Consider the following 21,862-nt stretch of genomic DNA (forward strand, 5'->3'; position numbering starts at 1 on the left):
CATGTCACCCGGGGATCCCGATGTCCCCAAGCTGCGGGACAGGCCTCGCGGAGCAGCTCCAGCCCCTCCCGCCGGCTCAGGCCGCTGCCTCCCTGCAGCAGCACTCTGCTGAGGCAGCCGGGCGGCGGGGCGGGCCAGGCCACGGGGCCGGGCGGGGCCCTGCGAGGCCGGGCGGGCGCTGGGGGCCGGGCCGGCCGGGGCCCGGGCGGGGCCGGACAGCCTCGGGGGCGGAGGCGGGAGCGGGACCCGCAAGGCCGGAGCGGCCGCGGAGCCCGGAGCGGGTCGGGAGAAGGTAGGGACCTGCTGGGGGGAATCGGGCGTTCTCTGCCCGCTGCCGTCTGGCCTAGCCTCTGCCCCGCCGACCGCCTGCACGCCTTCCCCCGCCCTGCGCAGCCCCGTAGCCGCCTGGCCTGCGCCTCCGCCGGGCCCCTGGTGCGGCCCGGCCCCCCGCCTCTGCCGCGGCCCCCGCCTCAGCCCGCCGCCTCCCGCCCCGCCCGGCGCCTCCTGCCTTCGCAACCCGTACGGGCACCCGCTTCCCCTCGCAGCCCAGCCCCGCCGAGGCCGGGTTCCTGCGTGCCCTGGGGCTGGTCTGAGCTGAGGGGCTGCCCTGCACCGCGTTGGCCGGCGCGGAGGTGGTGAGTGCCCCTGGCTGGGGTGCTGCTAGCTCGAGCGGGTGCACTTCCTTCGTGCCAGCTGCCGAGCTAGAGCAACGTGTGGCACTCCAACCCTGTGTGCCCAGCCCGGTGATCACTGTGCTCTGCTGGCTCCGTCCCGCGGGTACCCACACTGGCCTGGGAGCACTTCAGGAACCTTGGCAGTGTGGAGCAGCTGTGGGGCACAGCAGGAGCCATCTGTCTACTTCCCATGTTGTATCTGTTGTGATTTCGGTCTCTTTAAGCTGTGTCGGTGCAGCCAGTGGTAACCCGGGGTGGGCACCCACCAGGCAGGCATGCCGCCGGTGGCAGCTGGCATTGCCTGGACAGTTCGTTGCTGGGGAGCACCTGGCCCTGTAGCAACCATGTGGGCATCCAGGGCTTGCAGCGGGCCGGTGCTGAGAGCCTGGAGCAGTGGTGAAGGGTGGTGCAGGTGGTCGCACACAGAGCGGAAACTTCAGGCTGCAGCGCTGTGCCTTCTCCAGCTACTCCTCTGAGAGCATCTGCTCTGCTTGCGCCAGTGTGGGAAGAGAAACTCCTGAGACTTCCCTCTTGTTCTCTCTGGCAAATGCAAATCCCTCTGCATTGCCGCCAGCCTGATACTGTCGCCTTGTACTTCAGAAGAGATGACCCGGAGGTGCTTCCTCCAGTGGCCTCACCAGGGGATGGAGGCTTGGCTCCTGCTGACCCTGAGCAGGGCCTCAGCTGATCCCATCCTTGACACAATTTGGCCTCTGGGTGCAAACATGCTGCCATTCCTGGAGTTTGAAGTATACCCCCTGCCTCCGTCCTTTCACATCTCATTCCCTTTGCCATAGTACCTTCTAGTTGTGTCATAAGTGTTTGTTTTGAGGTTTGTCGTGTTTACGTGACTTTCAGTTTCTTCAGAAAAGGTTCTCTCTCCCCTTGGCTCTGCCATTCTCTCCTCTGCTTCCACTAAGACACTGTCTTTTCCTCAGCAAAAGGCCTGAAAGTTTGTAGATACAGAATTTGCAGTTTTGCAGATGCTTTGCCAAATACAGCCTCTACCGTGCTACAAGACGTCACCATCATCCCCCTCATCTTGACTCACTCCTCTGGCTGCAAGTTGTGCTGGGCATTGTGTCTAAATGTGTCTTGCTTGTTTGTGAGGCCCTTCGTAGTGCCAGTAATGTCCACATCTCTGAGCTGGCCTCTGCTCTTGAGACCCTCTGCTCTGCCAAGGCCAAAGGTTTCAGTTTTCTCTCCAGCTGCTCTGCTTAGGATTAGCAGTGACATTAAAAACTAGTACAAACATGTACTGATTTTAGAGAAAAGTTAACTTAGCAATGGGACTGGAAGAACTGAGCAGTAGGGGAAAGGAAAGGAGTGACCTTCAGAGCCCTGCAATGTGGGAAGTGTGGCTGTGTGATGTCTTAGGGTTCAGCATGAAGCTGAGGTGTCCCTGTAAAGGATGACTGTTCAGATGGACTTTGTGACAGTGGTGATGTTGAGCTTAGGTGGAACAGCCTGAGTCGTGCTTACCTTAGCATTTCACTACCTTAACTGATAATTTCCCCTCAACCTCCAGCAAAAATATTTTTCTAATTATGTTCTAAGGATTGCTCAACCCCACTTCTGAGTGACACAGCTTTTACTTTTCCCTATTTTTAGAACTTTTCTGTTAGGAAATAATATCTATTGCTTCCTTCTCAGGAGGAGCACTTAGGGGCTCTGAAAGCAAGAAGCCCATGTGATGCAAGGTGTCAGCAGAGTCCCTGCTGGGGATTTAGGTTCTTTGGAGATAAGGAGCAGTGCAGAACAGGAGTGAAGGTGGGAAAGAACAGAGCTTCCAAGTCAAATTTGAGTGATTTCCAGATTTCTGGACTCCCTGTCCAGCAACCCAAGCACTGTCCAAAATCTGTCTTGAAAAATATTGTTTAGGGTGCGAAGTCAAGCATTCCAGTGTTGAGGAATGTGCTTGTAGCCCCAGTTCAACCTGTTTTAGATATGTACTCAAGGTGTAATGACTAATTTTGTGATTGTATGCTACTTGCATCTAAGTACTGCACAGCAGAAGTGATGCTGCTCCTCTTATTTTCTCTGTTCCTTATTCTAAGTTGTATGGTTTTACAGCCTGTAAGATGCATGCAGCCACTCTGTAGAGAATTTGGGAAGTTCTTGTCTCCTAAGCTGGTGCTCTGGCCTTTGAATGCTTGGGTCCCCAGTGCCAGCGATTAAATATCCATCAGAGTCTAGTTGCTCACACGTTGTGGCAAGGCATTCTGCTCTGCATTAAGAATTGATGCTGTGCTCTAGTTTCCAGATGACTTTCCTTTGCTTGCTGCCTGACCCAGCACGAGTTCCTCTTCCTTCTTCCCCAAGTTACGCTTACCCTATGGAGATGCCACCTGCCTGTCCTCAGGCACATCCTGCAGTGTGGCAGGTGAAATTGCTGTGACAGCCAGGGCACCGCTGGAGGGAAGAAGCAGCAGTTTGAATGACTTGTGTGGTACATGGCAGAGTTCTTGGGGCAAACACCCAAACTGTTGCACGTGTCTGGTGGAAGGCCAGCTGTTTAATCAGCCCTTATTGTCTGTCCTGGTTCTGGAGGGCATGACCATCTGACCTAAATGTATTAATTTTAGTGATTTTTATATATATATATATGTCAGCTTACAGACAAAAGAAGCTGTTTCTCTCAAAGCAAGAAGATTCTTCTTCCACCTGAGACCCATAGGAGATGGAGTGCCTAAAAGATCTCCTGTTCCCTGCTATGTGAAGCTTGGGGTGGGGAGCTCTTTGAGATCTGCTGCGACAAGCATCATGTCCTAACAAGAGGCTGCAGTGGTCAGCATTTCCCTGGTGGGAGAAAGCTGCTCTCCTCCACACCATTCAGCGGGTTTTTGCCCTGCTTGCTGCCTCGTCTGTTCTCTGGGGTTTCTAGGGTCAGCTCCCCAGACTGCCAGAGCTGCAGTTCCTGTGTTGGCACTATCTCCAGCCGGGGACCCGGCAGCCTGGCTCAACGGGGTATTGTTTATCCCACCATGGAACGTGCAGGCGAGGAAGGACCTCTGGGAGCTTACAGAGCAGCATGTTCTGCTTCGAGCAGGGGGGAGCGACTGTGGGTGGCAGGGTGACTCTGAAGGCTGGCATGAGTGGTCAGGGCATGCTGGTGTGCAGGCAGTGTCCTGCCCTTGAAGTGTGGGTGAGGACTGTGCAGACTGTGCAGATGCAGTGGGGTAAGGGGGTCCAGATTTGAGACCACAGGGAAGAATGGAGGAAAATAATAGGGAAAATGCCTCAGCATTTAGTTAGTAAGCTTGACACAATCGTGTGGAAGCCAAGCAGCACTCTTGTTTTCCTCCCACTGCATGTTTAGGTACCAATCTTGCAGCCTGGAGCATAGCAAGAGCTGTGACAAATCTCTTACCAGAGCCAGACTCAAGAGCTGGAGAATGTACTGACTGGACCAAGGGGCATCTCTGTCTCTGGGGTGGATTGTGTATTCAGCGGACAGTCATTAAGCTATAATGAGTGGAAGAAGGCATGAAAAGCCATAGGTGAATTTTTTCAATTTTAAGAAAAGGTAACTGTCAGGGTTTGTTTAATATTTTTAATATGAATGTATTTATTCATTCTGCAACAAACTTAGCTTTTGTACATTTCTGGGAATCTGACTCCTTCCTGGTCTACTGCTCAAGCAGACCATCAGGTTTTAAACAGACTGAGACATCTGCTGCACAAGAATCCACTTGCCTTTCTTGTGCAAACCAAGTGTGCCTGTGGAAACCCAGACCGTTTTCTGGTCTGCCAATATGTTAGTTTCTCGATTACAGTTATGTTAGTTTCTTGGTTACAGTGAGGTAGTGCTGACCATAGCCAGTTCTGACAGTACTGCCTCTTGAGAAGGAGCCAAAAAGTGTTATTTAGAGGGAAACAAGTGGTGATACTGCCTGTGAAGTTTGGTTTTCCTTCTACTAAATTTGTGGCATCCGTCGGTCACTGCTTTTTATCTCATGGCCTGATCAGCGGTTTAGGTACAGCACCAGATTAGCTGTCTGTGGTCTCTCCTTTTACTGGGGCTATTAATGCTTTTTGTAATCAGCCTAAAATTATCTCTTTGTGTTGCCGCCTTAGCTCCTAAGTGCTTGGAATCCTTGCTTTGGTCTCTTTCAGCACAAAGAGGGAAGACAGAACTCCTGTTTCTAAGGTGCAGAAATTCATCAGTGACTCGTTTGCTAACACTTATCATCAAAGACACAAAAAGGGCATTTATGTCACCATCTGCAGTAGGCCTGCTCTCATCTAAGTGATGGCACTTGGAGTAAATGCCAGACAGTAATTTGATGCTGGTGAGTCCGTTGTTCGCAACTCCTTATCCTGCCTGATGTCAGCTGCAAAAAGAGAGAAGGGATACAAAAAGTTGCCTGAGTCAGTGTGTAAATGCCTTCTCTTGGCTGCTGTGGCTTGATACAGGCTGTGCTGAAGGTCTCGAAACAATATTGTAACAGAGTTAATAGCCCTCATTTCATTCTGGTCCCTCCTTTCATCAGCCCACACTGGACCAGACGTGCTCCAGAGCTAATGGCGAAAGGGGATAGGCAGTCTTCCAGGGAGGTAATGTTAATGCTTGCTGAGCGTGCATGCAGGCAGGCTGGGGGCAGTGATTAATGCTTTGGGAATCCACTCTCTGCCTTGCTGCACAATGTTGTGGTGTCAGGCCCAGAGCTTGGCACCCTGCGGGCTGCAGTCGGGAGCCAGGAACATGCTACCTATTTTGTGCAGGATCAGGCAGTGGGACAGAGACAGCGTGTTCTCAGCGGGGCGAGTTCTCTGCCGCGCAGCAGCAGCGTCATGTTTGCACAGTGAGGCTCTCTGTGGATGTGGGTGTGCTGCTAGGCGGGGCAGGAGTCCTGCAATTCACAGTCCTGACCTCCCCCAGCGTGAAGTCCCAGTGTTTGCGTGAAGTGCCCATGTTTGCTCAGTTGTGGAGGAGCCTTCCCTCCCCCTGGTAGGCAGGGATCCCCCATCCTTGAGGTGAGAGGGGATAGTGTTTGGCCTGCCGTCAGGAGCCATGACTCACTGGGGATCGCAGGCAGAACCCTGCTCTCCCTGCAGTCTGCTTTTCCTGCTGGAGCGTCTGTGTGTGCTGCTGCTGGATGTTTTCATTAGATCTAGGGTGGACCTGGGAGAGGCTTCAGTCCAACATTAGGCCTGAAGAGCTGGACGCTGTAAGTTTCCAGTCTGGAAGATGCTGGGAGTCTTCCTTCTCTAGGTGGGGGTTTGGAGAAAATGTTGGCAGGCAGCACTCCACGGAGTCAGACAAGGTCAGGATCCTGGAAAACATAATACTTTGTGTTCAATTCATGTTATGGAGCAAGCAAACTTCACAAGACTGATTCACTGCTTTCAAATACTGGGGAATACTGCCTATGCTCAAATGGAGTCATGGAGTGACTCTGCTCTTCTTTGTATTGCCAAAGGACCATGAGCTTGTTGAGATTCTTCTTTTGGCAGTTTCATAAGTTCCTTCATGCTTTCTTACCTGGCTGGCTCTCAGGGAATGCTTTTCATATGCATATACTAGTGCTTGTGTTATAATCTACAATTTAGTATAGATGGGGCAGAACAGTTGCAGTCCTGCCTGGTCTTCTTGATCTTATGTCTCATTGGAAAATCTACATTTTAAAGACTGAGTCCCTGGAGCTGCAGGTGAGATCAGGTCGTGACCCTGCTGTTTTCATGGGCAGGATCTGAGCCTGGGGCAGGGGGAGGGCCCTATCCTCAGCCCCAGTGACTACAGCACAGCCAGGGTTTGGGTGTGCAGCACACATGCTGGAACCCTTGCACTCCTCAGCCTGCTCTTGCATTACCCCTTTGACAGAAGAAAGGCAGCTCCTTTTGTCTGGTGCAACTGTAAGTTTGTGTATTCAGGGTAGTGCGAGGATTTCAGGGACCCTGAGCACAGCGGTGCCTTGTGCCACAGGAGTCAGCACCTTGTCTGCAGGGTGGAGGGCAGCCCTGGGTTCAAGGGGCTGCTGTGGCTGTCACTGCTGCTCTCTTGTTCCTGTCCGAGCATGCAGCAACATGTCCTGCCCACCCCACCCTGAGCAACACAAGGCTCCTTCCTTGTGTTTAGTATTTCCAGGCTAATTGATGGCTCTTCCATCTTTTTCCCAGCTCCACATGGTCATGTTTTTAATACTGTTACTCCTTCTGCCTCAGTAGGTTCCTGCTGCCCTGAACTGCAGCTCTTTGTGCTCCAGATTCACTCCAGTCCATTCATCTTTTTGGTGGCAAAGTGCTGTCGGCTGCGAGATATTGGGCTCTTTGTTTGTACAGCCAGCACAACGTTTGTGACAAAGGGACAGCCTGTGCCCCAAGGAGCCCACGTGCTTCAAGGGAAGGCAGTGGAAAGCAATAGGAGTGATGGAAGGACGGCAGAGGTGAGGGTGGTCAGGATGCAGCATGCTTCTGCAGCAGAGGCATGGCTGGGGCTGGGGAGGGACGTGCTGAGGAAGCTGTTCCTGCTGAGTACAAACCCTCTTTGTTCCCAGGAGGTGAGTCGGACTGGATAAACAGAGCAGCCCCGTCAGCAGAAAGGCTTTCCCTGGCTGGATCCCCTGCTGGCACTCACGCTGGAAGCTGGCTGCACCTCATCAGCAGGGATGTTTGTCTCTACCCTGTGTTAGCGTCCCATCTTCCTGACTTTCTGTGACTCAGGTGGGCAGTGAGGGCCCTAAGGACCCCGTGTGTTCGTTGTGGGTGGTTTTGTGTGTCGTCACCATGCTCTTTCTGCTGTTAGCCAGGCAGGACTGTTTGACAAGCTGTGCTGAGTGCTGGACCAGTATCGCAAGCTGGTGGCACTTGGAGGGTGACAGTGAGTGTGCAGGCTTTGGGGAGGGGAGGAGGTTGTGTCCCATTGCAGGGAAGTTGTGTCTGACTGGACCAAGTGGGGTCTGTCCTTGTGATGTGGGAGGAAAGCAGCTTGTGTCAGGACAGCTGGCCAGGAGGATGCTGATGTCCCAGCATTGTGGAAGCCACGGCTCTGAAAGCACCTCGGAGTGGTGTCAGCAGTGCCATGCTCTGCCCGTAATTGCAGTGGGAGAGGAAAGTTAAGGGAAGCACTCCCTGCTCTGAGATGCAGATGTTGAGGAATGATCTTAGGGTTCCTGGTTGCCTTGGATAGATGCACCTTTCAGTTCGCCTTCTAAGTGATCTGGGAAGAGGGGAAGAAGCAGCTGATGCTATAGGACTGGGTGGTGGGTGTAGGCTATAGCCCTTGACAAGAATGTCTGCCTGCCTTTGGGTCCTTTGCAAAGGGAAATTAGCCTTGGCTTCCAGAGCCTTGGACAGGGTCTGCATCTTCATCTCAGCCTGGCTTCTGTCAAGAGCTGTGGCAAGGTCTCTCGGGATGGCTGAGCCTGGTATCTACAGGGGCAGAAAGGGCGTTTCCAGACAGGTCTGAGGATGCTTAGGCTGGGTCAGCCCAGACAGAGGAGGGAAGAGTTCACAGTGGGGTGGGGTGAGCTTGCCTGGAAGAACTTTGTGCCTCTTCTCTCACTGGGCAGAAGTGTGACGCCACTGCAGCATGCGGTTCCTGTGGCCTGGAGCAGTGGCGTGGGAAGGAGGGTGCCTGTGCCTGGTCCTGCTGGAATGCGAGTAAGGGGACTGCGTGAGTGGTGCTGTCTGCCTGCCTGGCCCTGGCAGGCTCAGGGCCCTGCCCTGCATGTCAGGGAAGCACCGAGCTTCCTCCCCTCCTCTCGCTTCCTTCCTGACGGGAATTCACTTCCAATTTTCTTGCTGCCTCTCCCCCCGTTGCGGCACAAACACATGTCCCACAGAGCCAGACAGGCTAGGCAAAGCAAGGCAAGGCCACGGGGGAGACCTGGAGAACCCTGACTCCTTTGATGTGCTTCACATGGTGAGGGGTTTCAGGGAGCTCAGGGCAGGACCCTCCTCACACTGTTCCTGCCTCTCATGCTCTGGGAAGGTTCTATTTTCTGAGCGTATATGTGATAATTTCAGGTGCTTCTGGCTGCTAATGGACTTATCACTGTGTCTCAGTCTTAGGTACTGATCCACCTTCAGGCCCTGCACAATGGAGGCTGGCTCCGTGGTACGAGCAGTCTTTGATTTCTGTCCCAGCGTCTCTGAAGAGCTGCCTCTCTTTGTGGGAGATGTCATCGAGGTGCTGGCTGTGGTGGATGAGTTCTGGCTCCTCGGGAAAAAGGAAGGTGTCACAGGTAAGAGCTGGAAGTGCCTGCACCTGGATCTATAGACATGCTCGCTAAATACCCACCCCATGAGCATACCTTCCCTTGGCCAGTGCTATGTAGGACCAGATTTGTTTCACTAAATCTTTCAGTGGGCTTTGGTTGGGACTGAGGGCGCAGGTTCCCTGCCTCTGGTCTCCTGCCAGCTTTGCGTCAACTATTCACATAGCTCATCTGTTGTTTTCTGAGACAGAAGAGTGGAGTGTCAGTTCTCAAGGAGATGAGAGCTTCACAATACTAGGTGCCTCATCCTCTGTGGTGGGACAGCCCATTTCCTGGCTAGTTTATGCGCTGACCCGCTGTGGCAGTGTAATAGGAGAGAGGAAACAGATGCACTGAGAGTGGAAATGCATCCCCATCCAAGTGACCTCGTCAGCTCAAGTCAGTGGGAGACGCAGTGACAGAGTCCATGTGTCCCTCAGAGCGCTCTGACTCAGCCCCATTTCCTCCTCTCCATTTTCCTGCACAAGCTGCCATCAGTATCTGGGTTCCTGAAGTAGCGTGCGAGGCTCTTAAACTTTTGGAGGGGTGTGGAAAAACTTCTGAAGCAGCAAAATGCTATTAGTGGGTCTCATCATCGTTTTTAGGCAGCTCTTTCTCATCTTAATCCTGATGTTGAGAGGATGTGTGAGCTCTCAGGGAGATGAAAACCAGGCCACTTCAAAGCGTAAGACTGACTCTTGTCTTCAGCATGGGGGTGGGACTGGAGTCTCCCTGGCCTTGGAGACAGGGCTGCTATTGCAGCAGCAGTCTGGGCTCTGCAGACAGCCACAAGCCATCTTCTTGCTAAAACAAAAGGACAGGAACAAAGGTGGAGAGGAGGACTTCTCTCCTGTGCTCCATGCAGCTGAAAAATGGCATTGAATGAGGATGTGCCTGATCCTGCAGCTGCTGAAGTCACTGGGCACAAATTACTGCTGCAGAAATCACCAGCAGCTACTTCACCACAGTTTTGTCTCCCAGCATAACTGATGTGCTTGTTCTCAAGAAGATGAAGCTGTTAATGAATAATAAACAGATGTGTGTCTTAGCTCAAAGATAAGGAAACATGCTGAAGTCACACCAAATGGTTTTTAATGGCCTTTAACTCAAAACCCACTTGCATTCCTGCTTTCCCTTGGAACAGATGTTCTAGTTTTCTGCCCAGTTTTCCAAGCTAAAGTTTGTAGGGGATTAAAAAAAGTGCTTTTGACTAGAAGCTGTGGGGGTGCTGCAACCTACCAATAATAATACTCTGTGGGGAATAATTAATGTAGCTCCATGACTTCCTTTCTAACAGCATTAGGTTGTTTCCATGTACAGAGCAGGAAGCTAAGACATGGAAAAAGAGGTAGATTGGTTAAAACTGTGAAGGAAACCACTGAGGCCAACAGCCTGTGGGCTGCTGCTTGCACCTGAGGTTAATGACAACAAATGCCAAACTGCCTAAAACCAGTGCAAAGTTCTGTGTGTCTGGGACATGGTGTCTCCAGGTTGTATTGGAGAACATGGATGCCGTATTGGGTCATCAGGAGTGAATGCTGGAAGCACTACTAGCTCATACTCCATCATACCTCCTTGCCAGAAATTATAAAGATAGAAGTGATGTTTTCTGGGGCCTTTGCCATGTCCTGTGCTCCCCAGACTGAAATTAGTAGCTGAGTGGTACCTTGCACTGCCCCATCTGGCTGTGGTCTGTTGAGAATAGCTGGGCATCCAGCAGTGGCTGCTGTGATGCAATAGGTGCACAGACGTGATAAAGTGGCGGTGCTGAAGCTGTGGTGGAGCCTGTGGCTCACAGATGTGGCTATCCCAAGTGTAGTGGCCTGACTTACGTGCTGAGGCTGACAGGGTGAGGAGCACCAGGTGGATGTGCCCAGTCACGAGGCACTGGTCTCATGGTCCAGTGCTACTGGATCTCTCTGTCCTCATCACAGCTCTGAATTGGGAAGGGAGCAATGAAAGCAGAGAAAACTTAGCATGTCTGTTCCCAGAAACTCCATGCTGGTTGCACAGTCCCAGTAATGAACACAGCCTGTTGGTTGCCTGCAGTAAGCCTAGGGCACAAAGTTTTTTTTTTTCTGTTTGCTTTTAAGCATTTGAAACCTCATGAGTTTTCTGTCCCCCCGAATTCATTCCTCTTCTACCATGGTATTGAAGCACCCTGTTTATTTTCCTTTAGCAAGAGATGGATAGAACCCAAAATCTGGAAGGAGGTGGAGGGGAGTGGTGGTGGGTGGGCTACAGGAAAGACTCATTACTGACAACTGCTACTCATTTTAGGCCAGTTTCCTAGCAGCTTTGTGGAACCTGTGGATATTCCCCCTTTGAAGCAAGGAGAAAAGCTGTTTGTTTGTACCAGTGACTTCACATCTCAAGAGCCGGGGAGCTTGTCACTGCAGAGAGGTAAACTCCATTCTCTTCCTTTGCTTTGCATCTCATAGCCCACACCTGTCCTTCCAGAAGCATGAACATAATCACAGCATCCTGCCTGGAGTAGCAGGAGAGACAAGGAATTTCTTAATACCTCATGACATGGGTCATGTCAAATCAACCATTGACCTTTGTGCTTCTGCCACCTTAGTGTCAGTTTCTCATGATCTGTCATTACTCTTCAAACTCCAGATATTGGACTTGTGTGATCACAGGTGACTTATAGCTGCCTTTCAACTGTCTTCTGATTCCCAAATCTTAGACTTGCATTTGGGGGAGAAATCAAAGCTTTGGTGCACTTTCATGGCTTAGCAGCTAGACTGGAGCCAAAACTGCATATCTTAGATACTTGCATGCAAGAGGCTGTCAGTACTTGGTACCTTACTTCCATTCTGTGCTCCTGTGCATCCCCTGTGCAGAGTGCCAAACCTTACTCACAGCCAGAAAGAGCATGAAGAGGCAGGATTAAGAGCCCAGAAGCAATGAGGGCAGTTTTTAACTGGTGTGTCTCATTCCCTGCAGGAGATCTGGTGATCCTGGGGGGGTCCCTTGCCTCCAGCTGGCTCCAGGGCCGAAGCAGTTGGGGCTCCAAGGGCTTTTTCCCTTCATCATGTGTGCGGGAGCTGTGCCTTTCAGTTCGGAGCTGTCAGCTGTCCCAGAGTGCTCTGGAAATGCCTGCTTACTCATTGGGCCAAGCACGGGCCCTGATGGACCTGTCTGCTCAGCTGGAGGAGGAACTGGACTTCAGGGAAGGGGACCTGATCAACATTGTTGGCGTCCCAGAGCCTGGATGGTTCGAGGGAGAGCTCAGAGGCCACAGGGGCATCTTCCCAGAGGGTTTTGTGGAACTGCTTACTCCTCTGCGAGCATCAGGAATCTCAGAGGATCCAGAGCCCACGGGGACTTGTGACACCAATGGGACAATGGAGATGCCACCCAAGGAGGAAGAGGAACCAGGGAGCACCTATGGCGTTGCCCTTTATCAGTTCCAAGCCCTGGAGTCCAAGGAACTGGATTTTGATGTGGGTGACAGGATTCGGATCATAGGCGTTCTGGAGGATGGCTGGCTGGAAGGAGAGCTCAGAGGGAAACGTGGCATCTTTCCACACAGATTTGTGAGGCTGGAAGCCTCTGAACCTTGCAGGGAAATGGTGGATGCTGGGGATCCCCATGGGGGAGGCATCCATCAAGACCTGGAAAGCACCAGCTCTGAAGCTCTTCCTTTGACAGGGAAAGATGACAGGGAAAAGGAGAATGACTCAACTGCACACCCTGAGCCTGACACCATTTTGTCTCACACCGGGAGGTCAGAGGGTCATTCTGGCACTGACTTGAGACAGCATCAGTCCTTTCCCAGCACAGGACATCAAGGGCCACATCCCAAAGGCACAGCAGACTTCCTTCCCTTTGACCGCACGAAGACAGTCAACGGTCTCCCCTCTGCTCAGCTGCCTCCACAGCTGGGCCACAGGCCTGGCCAAGCAGGAGAGTTGGAGCCAGGAGGGACCGATTCAGCTTCCAGAGGAAACTCAGAAACTCACACCCTGCCTGAGCATGATGGAGGCAGTCCCACTGTGCCCCTGCAGGCACCCTGTTCCTCCCCAGATCCTCACAGGATCCAGGTCATTTCTTCTCCTAACAGCTGGCCAGCATCTGAGCCCCAGGAAAGCCAGAGTAGTACCCAGGACCTGGACAGTTGTATGGATAGTCAACAGGAGAAGTCCAAGCCTTGTTCCTCCAGCTTGGGAGGTGCCCAGGTGGGCCTAGACACATGGGGTGGGGGCTGGGGGGAGTGCTGCCCACTTGCAGCACAGTGGGATGGCTGCACTGACCTTGACTCCAAACTGACAGAGCAGCTGGCGCAGTTTGAGAAGAGTTTGTCAAGTCCCAGCACCGAGCAGGACAAGGTCTCCCGACACTTCTCTATCCTGGACTACAGCTCTGAGAAGGACATTGTCCGTGGGTCTCCTCAGAGTGCCCCCTGCGCTAGACAGCCAGAGAGGAGGAAGGCCCTGAGGCCCCCCCCTCCTCGGCCCAGCAGCCTTGCGACAACCCCTGTGCTCACAGCGGGCGGCCAGGTGCCCAAAGGCAGGTCTCTGTCCTTCTCAGTGAAGCCCTCCCGGCCTGCACCGCGACCTCCATCAAGCAACCAGCGGAAAAGCCTGGGCCCTCCGCAGCTCCAGCCCAGCATCCAGGAGCAGCGGGCAGAGGAGGGGCGTGAGGACTTGGCACCGTCAGGATCAGCTTCTCCCCGCTCCATTCTGCTGACAAGGATCGGAGAGGTGGAGCGAGACTTGGAGGCTTATGGCAAGACCCGCGCTGAGCTAAGCGTGATGCTGGAGGAGCAACAGGATGAGCAGGTGAGGGCGGAGGCCCTGGAAAACCTTGATTTCTGTGACTCCAACATCGAGAGCCTCAGCATGGAGCTGCAGGAGCTGAGAGGTGAGTGTGCAGCAGCATGGGAAGGGGATGCTTCAGGGACACAACTGGCCCCTGCTGCATATAGGCGCAGTTGGAGCCACTCTCTCATCTCATTCTTTAATTCCTGATTTTAGCTATTTTGTAAGCGTCATTGCAGTACAAATCACCATGATTTTGCCTCAGAGAACCAGTGTCATTCTCTGGACACCCCTCAGCCCTGGCCTTTCACATCTCCCTTTCCTTACCACACTCCCATCTCCTCTTCCAACACCACCATACCTCAGAGGCCTCATTTGATCCAGTTGCAGTGTACCCTTGTTCTCAGGTAAAACCACAGCCGCTGCAGTTTCCATCTCACTGCCTCTCCCCCTCCGAGCTGTAGGGGAGAGAGCAGCAGCTTCCGAACAGCTTTGTTGGTGAGATTTAAGTTGATGTGTGTGGCCTGACTGCCCTCAGTGTGTGGTTTCTGTTCTGGTGGTGATACAGATCTTTAGAGACTTGTCGCTCAAATCAGAGGGGATGCACAAAAGGGTGCTGAACCTGGCCTTCTGGTGGTGGGGAGGGGTGTGCAAAAGTAAAGGCTGCCCCTGTGCTTCTGCCATCCATGGAGTCCAGAATTTCAGAACAGGAAAATGACACTACGCTGTTGGTAACAGCAATAAAGAGCTTTAAATTGCAGCTTGTCTGTAGCCATAAAGATGACTTTTGTCCTTGCAGCCCTGAAAAATTACTTGGAGAAATTTGCCCTGTTTATACCAGCACATTTGGGCTCAGAAACCCAAAGATGCCATATAAAGATCAGTACTGTTAATTACGTTATACTTGATATTACAGTAGACAGAGTGGAAAGACAGGACCACATACGTCTCCCACAGTCCCTTCCCCAGCTGCTCCCAGGAGCTCTGACGGTGCAGTTCCATTCCTGAAACCCACGATGTGCGGGAAATGTGGGCACTGCACACAGGAGGTGGAGTGAAATGCCAGCTCCTGCCTGGGGATTACTCACTCTGACTTCATTGCCTCCATCCTCCCACTGCTTAATCAGCACTGGGGAGCCCAGGCGCTTTGCTGCAGGATCATGTCTGATGCAGAGCACATGGGAATGAAGGATGAGACGGGTGCACCAGGGAAACAGGGTGACAAACAGCCTCTAAATGAGTGGTGTGAGAGATGATGCTTGGAGGATTTGGAACTAGATAAGAGAAAAATCTAGGCTGGATCTCAAGGGAAATCTTGCTGTGGGATGAATCTTGCTGTCCCAGTGCCTCCTGACAGAGGGCAGATCCTGCTGAAACCTGTGCCGTGATGATTATTGGAACTGTAAGTTTCAGGCAGGAACTATCCTGAGGCATCCTGTCAAGTTATCCTCTTAGTAGTCCTGAGGGATTTTTCACCATTTCAAGGCCCCTGGGGATTTTTATATATAGCCTCTCTGGTCCCATGATAAAGATGTGCCTTATCCAAGCTCTGTTGCATTCCTCCTGCCACATCTGAGTGTGGCCAGAGAACGTGTCTAAGGTTTGCTAGCCGAGCTTTAGTGTATGGGACCAGATCAGTAACGTGCTCAGCAAAACATGCTTGTACAATGCCTCAGGCATGGCCTCTGCCTTGCTGCCATTACAGGAACCTGGAGGCTTGCTGGAGGGAGAAAAGCTGTCCCTAAGCATCGACCGGCGAGGTAGAGCTGGCATAGTCTTGGGGGAACCCAGCCCCATGTGTCTCTCAGGGAGCCAGAGGAAGAGCAGAAAGTATGCAATTTGCTGAAATGCATGAGTAAAAGATGCAGATTGCTGTTTTAGTGTGTCTTGTGTGCACACTGGTCATCAGACTTGGGCAGGATTAGTGCTATTCCTCCTGCAGTTGGAGTAGGAGGGTTCATTAGTTTTATTTTTATCTTGTGCCAGCTGGGAGCATTGGCTGTGCATACCTAACAAGTGTTGCAAGAGCCTGAGATGTGGATGACATCCATGGACTCTCCTAGTTTCTGTCAAGGGCATATTGTGGTCATCTTTTGGTTTCCTAGAGGAGCTTTTGCATTTGGCATGGAAATCTGAGAATATGTTGCGCCCTGCCCCAAGAGGAGTGACTGGCATGCATGATTCTGTAGTCTTCTGGCACCATAACCCACAGTCCCTTCAAGTGTGTTCCTGTCAGCAGGGGGACCAGACCTTTTCCTTGGAGCTGGGACCCAGGCAGCTGGGACCCAGGCAGCTGTGGCTGCGTGGCACTGTGTAGGCATTGCTCCGTGATGCTCTGTCACAGAGGGAGCTACTCATCTCTTGCTCATCCCAGGACCTCTGGGTGACAGCTGTGAAAAGGGTGGGCTCAGCATCAGATTTGAACCAGGGGCAACCTGAAGGTCTTGGTTTTCCTCCATGAAGTGTGGAGCAGAGCCCAGCCTTTGCTTGACCTCATCACCTAACCTCCATGCTGGTGGGAACGTGAAGGCAGTGGAAGGAATCTGGTATCCCATCTCTGGTTTGTGGCTGCCTGTGCAGTCTCACAGAGAGTCTGTTTCTCTTCCCTGAGGACGTCTTGGTCTTTGGGCTGGGCCTCTGCACGCCCCAGTGCCTCCCTTTTCCCTGCCTCTGAGCTGCTTGCGTGGAGGCTTTGGCAAAGCCGTGGAGCCGGTTTGGGCAGTGAGGGCAGCCTCCCTCCTGGGGCTGGTTACTGATTACTTTGGGCAGCAGGTGGAGAAGGCCGGGACAGCAGTGATTGGGCCCGTGCTGCTTCCAACCCTTGCTGGCTGGTTTCAGGAAGCGGCACCTGCCTTTCACTTGGGACGGAGCGCTGGAGCAGAGTGGAGAAGTGGCATCAGCCTGGGCTTGGGCTCGAAGAGCAGGTAGCAAAGGGAATACCTGCAGTGTGTTCCAGCAGGGTTATGTGCACTTACCCCAGGACAAAACACGGAGTGGAGGATCCAAGGCAGGAACCGCGACTCCTTGGCTGGGAATATGAAGACTGTTGTGCTGTGCGGAGAGAGGACGTGGCTGGGGTGGCGGCACTGCGCAGCGAGGCTGGCTGCAGCGACAGACCCCGGACGAGGAGGCAGTACCCGGGCTGCCGGGACACAGAGAGTGGCTGGGACGGTTACAGGAGAGGGGAAGGCATCTCCGTGGACCGATGGAGCATGAATGGAGACTGTGAAAGTTTTTGGAAGGAAAGTATGGAGTACACAGGCCGCAGGAGAGCAGACAGAGCTTGGGAAGGCAAAAGGCAGGATACAGAGGGTAGGAACTATAGGGCGTGTGAGAGGGAGGGTGTTCAATACAGGGACTGCAGTTCTGAGATAAGAGAAGGGCGGTACGGAGAGGACAGAGTACCTGGGCAGTACAGGGAGGGCAGAAAGCAGTATGGAGAGGATAGAGGAGGCCCTGGGGACTATAGGGAGAAAGAAAGGAAGTATCAGGACAGAGTTCCCAGGGATTACAGTGAGCATGAAAGACGTGGGGAAAAGGAGAGATCATATAGGCCCGAGAGGGACTCTGGGGAGTGCAGGGAGAGGAGAAGGCAATGTAAAGAGGATGAGGGAAATCAAGTATATAGGGAATGTGAAAAGTGTTATAGAGAGGATGGTGGTTCTGGAGCTTATAGAGAGCAGGAAAGTCAGTATATAGGTGTCAGGGACCAAGTAGACCAAGAAGATACTGAGCAGCACTGCCAGCCCAAAGGGCATGTCATGGACCACAGCTGTCTAGACAGAGGTTGTGAAGCACCTGCATTTGCAGTCTGGTCCTCGGGAGCTAGTAGCACGAGTCTGGGGTCAGACACGTGCTACACACAGCCCAAGATGCAGAACATGGACTATAGTGACCACTGGGAGCTGGAAGAAGCAGCCCCCGGACCCAGGATACCAGCCAGGAGCAACGGCGAAGCAGAGCGCTCGAGGATACGCACAGGCCGGCCAGACTGGAGCCAGCTCTGGGAGCAGGAGTCTGAGGACAAAACCAGGGTGGACTCTGTGCTGCAGCGGAACAGCTTTTACAGGCGGACGGCTCCCAGCACTCTGCGGCGCTCGGAGTTTGTGCAGACCAGGAAGAAGCGAGGTACGTGGGGAAATGCAGGGCAGTTGCCCTGGGTGTGCCTGTGAAACCAACTGCCAATATTGCAGCCCTCTGCTTGCTTTTGCTTTATGGACATCTTCACCCTATCCTAGCACCAGGGCAGCACTGGGACTCTGGCACAGGCGAGTGGCCGGCACAGGTGAGCTCCTATGGGAAACACTGGAGCTTGCTGAAATGAGCATCTGTACAGTCACCAACACGTTCCACTTGTCCTGCAAGGATTCTTACCCCGTTTCACAGAGGCCCAGGTGGGAGGGAAGCCCAGCAGCACAGACCCACAGCTCACTGCTGTCCTTCTGGTCACTTCTCTTTTTGTGCCCCATGTGTTCTGGGTACATCCAAAAACCTCTGTGCCTGATTTGTCTGTTCTGGAGGGCCTGAGAGGGCTCTCCATGGGGGAAAAGGTGAGGTGCTGGGCTTATTCCCACTGCCTGTTTTACAGCCCACTGTGAACAGATTCTGTGTGCGAACCAATTCCTGACCCCATGGAGGGAGAGTATGGCCGCTGTGCACAGGCGGCATGAAGCAGGAAGTACAGGAAGTTGTTGTAGCACTTGGATGGACACAGAGAGTGAGTAGTTGTTGTTGAATGATTACACATGGGCAGGACACCAGGGCAGCTAGCGTTGTGGGGCTGTTGCAGATGAGAATGGCACCTCCTGTATCACCAGGCCCTCGGTACTGCAGTGGTCCCTCGCCCATGCTACTGTAGCTGTGCCCTGGGTGCCTGAGCTATGCCAGGGTCTCCAGCCCCATCACTGGCACCCTGGAGCTGGAGGGATACCAAATCTAGAGGGCTCAGGCCGTCCTGGCATGGGCAGAATCGTCACATTGACATTGATGCAAAGACAAAGTTGGCTGCAGCATTGTGGGGCTTGGCTTGCAAGGATTTTAGTGTGTGTTGGGGAAGGCTCTGGGCAGAGGGAGTGAAAGAGTGCTTCTCAGTGGACTGGCCTCCCTGTTGGGCAGCTCTGTGCCTGAAAACCTGTTTGTTTCTGTGCCCTTTGTGCCCATGTCTGTCTTGGGTATGTGTGTGTGAACTCTGTGAAGGGCAAGTGAAACACCGGATGAAAACAGCACTGTAGTGAAGCAGCCAAAGAGGTGGCAGAGCTGGAGGCTATGGCTGCTTGTCAGCTTAAACAGCATAAAATCTGTGCTCTGGAGGTATTTGATTAAGCAGGCTCCACTGGCTGCATTTCTGCACTCTCAGCTGCCCTGGTAGGGTGGGACTTTGCTCTGTTGTGTCCCCAGGGTGAGGGAAGGGAGAGGCATTGCAGTGCCAGGATGTCCAAAGGGCAGCAGTGAAGCTAGAAGCCAGGAGCAGAGTAGGAGGCAGGAGCAGTGCTGGGCTTTTGCAAGAGCTGAGAGGGAAGAAGGTTTTGCTGGGCAAGAGCCACTGCTGCTTCAGATGTTAAACAAGATGCTGTGTATGCCTGCACTTGACCTGGGGGGGGGGCTTTTTCCCTGCTGTGGCAGGCAGGGGCAGGGAAGCAGCTGCAGGAGGTGTGGGTGGGATGCCTTCCATCACAGCAGGAAGGGGAGGAGGAAGACTCCAGGCATTTTCTAACACTGTCCATCCTGTGGCCCTGTTAGAGATGACGTGGCCTGATCATAGGTGGGGTTATTACACTTTTTACAGATTTCTCTGCAGGGCAGCCCGGTGATGGCTGCTTGTTTAAAGCATCACTTCTGGGGTGAGATTCAGATGTGTCTGCCTGCCATATCAACAGAACTCTCCTGTCACAGCTTTGCTGCTTGGTCACCATCAGTCTTACATGTTTTGCATGCTAATGTGTTGTATTTCAGTTCTGAACCCCAACCTTTTTCTACAAAAATAGAGCTTTTTAGCTGATGATCTTTTCTTCCCAAGCAGGTACTGTAATGAAGTAATTTTTCAGTCTTCAGTTGTCTGTAGTGAATACAGTCTTAAAATACTCCAGGCAAAGACTCACAGGAAGACTTTTTAGTGTTTGTTTTTCCTGCTCCTCACTCATTTTTCAGTTCAAACTCTTAAAATAGCAGACTTCAGGGCTTCGTGAGGCATTCTGTGTGGGTGTCAGCTCTTGCTGCACAGACATGTAACTTGCTGGACTCCTATGCCCTTGTCTGAGGACCCCAGTTGGCCTCTGCAGTGCTTGGGGAACTCCTGAGTTTTGGCTGGCCCAAGAAAAAGCATTATTCCCAGAATACACTCCTGCATGTGGCTGCATTTCTTGTCCTCATTAATGCATTACTGCATTTGTCTGCATTTAACCTGCTTGATTTGATAATTCCATCTTATTCAGAATACTTGGGTCACTCAGTGTTGAATTGATGTTCAGTTCTCTACATCACAGCAGTGATTTTCCATTTGCATTTAAAATATTATGTAGGATCAACTCTAAATACAGTCTGTGGAGAGTCTGATTGGAATGCCCTCTTTTCTGGATATTCTCCACTGGCAGTGGGTTTTGAGGTTAGCAAGGTCTTATTTCTGCCTTTTATATGGAAAGAAACATAATATTTATTGTATAATTCTGCCTTTTCACCAAACTTGTCTAGAATTTTACTGTCTCTGCTGACTTGTGGGATTGTGTCATTGAAAGGGTTTCTTTTGTCCTGAATGGCAATAAGAGTCTATTACAAAGCAGCATTTATTCCTTTCATTTGAAAAATGAAAAACAAATTTTTAATTCTATCATCTGTGGATTTTTCTTGTTACTTTTCTCAGGGATCTGTTCTTCAGAGTTCCTGCTGCATCTGTGGTCAAATACCTGGTTTACTGTATTCATTCACCAATTTGTATTTGCTGCCTTTCTTGAAGCACAGACCAGGGATAGGTTTTTCATCAATATTGTTCTCTTTCTTGCTCACATAACTGTTGTTTGGATTATCTGTTTAAAACATCCTTTGAAAAAACTTCCACTTTTCATTCTTTTTTCCATAAGTGGTTTTGCTGGTTTTCCATCACTTTGTTTTGGGGTTGGGTTTTTTCTTGTGTGTTCCCATGACTTCTGTGAGGCTGTGCCTCAGCTTTGGAAGGTTAGCTCTTTGCAGACCATCATACTACTTCACCTTTTTTCAGTGTCACAGGTTGGGACAATGTCTTGTTCACAGCAAATGTGGTGGGGCTGTGTTGGGATGATGGTTGTAATCTTGCCTGGCATAGAGATGTCCCTGCCAAGCAGGCTCTGCATGAGACTTCTCTAGGGCCACTGATGTCATCTTAAAGATGTGTCCTCAGTCTGTTCCCGTTCAGCTCATGTTTATGGTTTGTCTGGATTTAACTCCTATTCCATGGTTTCAGGACTCTGCTAAGGCTGAATTCACATCTGAAGGCTGTAGTCCTTCCTCTTTTGCCATGGCACCTCTGCTGCACCCCCTGCTCCTGCCTGTGGGCAGTGAGCTGCTGAATACCTCCAGTCAGTTGCTTTTGGAGCAGTGGATGTATTCTGTTACAGGCTTATTACCAATGTCCAGAGCATGAGTTTTCACCCTGGCCAGATCCTGCTTCTGGCAGGGAGTTTAGCCTTTCACTCAGATTAATTATCCCTGCCCTAGTTTCATCCCCTCTTTTCTCAGCAGTGGCTCCTCCTCTCCTGGCGTCCACATACTTCAAATATTTGCAGCTGGTCTGTTTTGTCCTGAGTCACTGCCTGACTGCTGAGCTGTGAGCCTGGGGCTGGGCTGCCTGGCCAGTGGGTGCAGCTCCCATCAGAGATTCCTGCTGACTGAGCAAGGGGTTGTCTTCAGTGCTGATGGGCACCAGGTCCCTCTTCAGACTGTGTTAGTGGCCTGGGCACCCTGTGAGGCTGTGGAGTGCCATGGGGGATGCTGGCAGGTGAGATACTGAGGGGGAGGAACGCAGCCCTTTGGGTGAGCCCCCCAGCCTGTGCCTGATGGGCACACATCCTGTTGGATCTTGTCATTGTGGGTCAACTCTGCTTCCACAGTGGGGCAGGGAGAAAACCTCTAGCTGTGTGTTTACACCCCCTGGGAGTTTGGGTAGTAAGAACCAGAAGGTTTTGTTAACTGGAAGAAAGTCGGTGGCGTTTCTGAGACAGGCAGGATGAGCCATGTGATCGCAGTACTAATC

At 52.1% G+C, this 21,862-nt stretch overlaps 1 protein-coding gene across 1 annotated transcript in view; it reads left to right on the top strand.

Annotated features, from left to right (window-relative positions):
* The first annotated feature begins 234 nt into the window (after window positions 1–234).
* The window catches only part of DNMBP (dynamin binding protein), a 34,083-nt gene continuing 12,455 nt past the window's right edge, over window positions 235–21,862 (top strand). The window contains exons 1-4 of the mRNA XM_084265753.1: window positions 235–292; window positions 8,682–8,860; window positions 11,153–11,275; window positions 11,825–13,744. Coding sequence (XP_084121879.1) covers window positions 8,716–8,860; window positions 11,153–11,275; window positions 11,825–13,744 — 2,188 coding nt within the window. The 5' untranslated portion in view covers window positions 235–292; window positions 8,682–8,715. The remainder of the gene's footprint in view (window positions 293–8,681; window positions 8,861–11,152; window positions 11,276–11,824; window positions 13,745–21,862) is intronic.

This window comes from Gallinula chloropus, assembly GCF_964237585.1.
Source record: "Gallinula chloropus genome assembly, chromosome: 5".
NCBI classification, from domain to species: Eukaryota; Metazoa; Chordata; class Aves; order Gruiformes; family Rallidae; genus Gallinula; species Gallinula chloropus.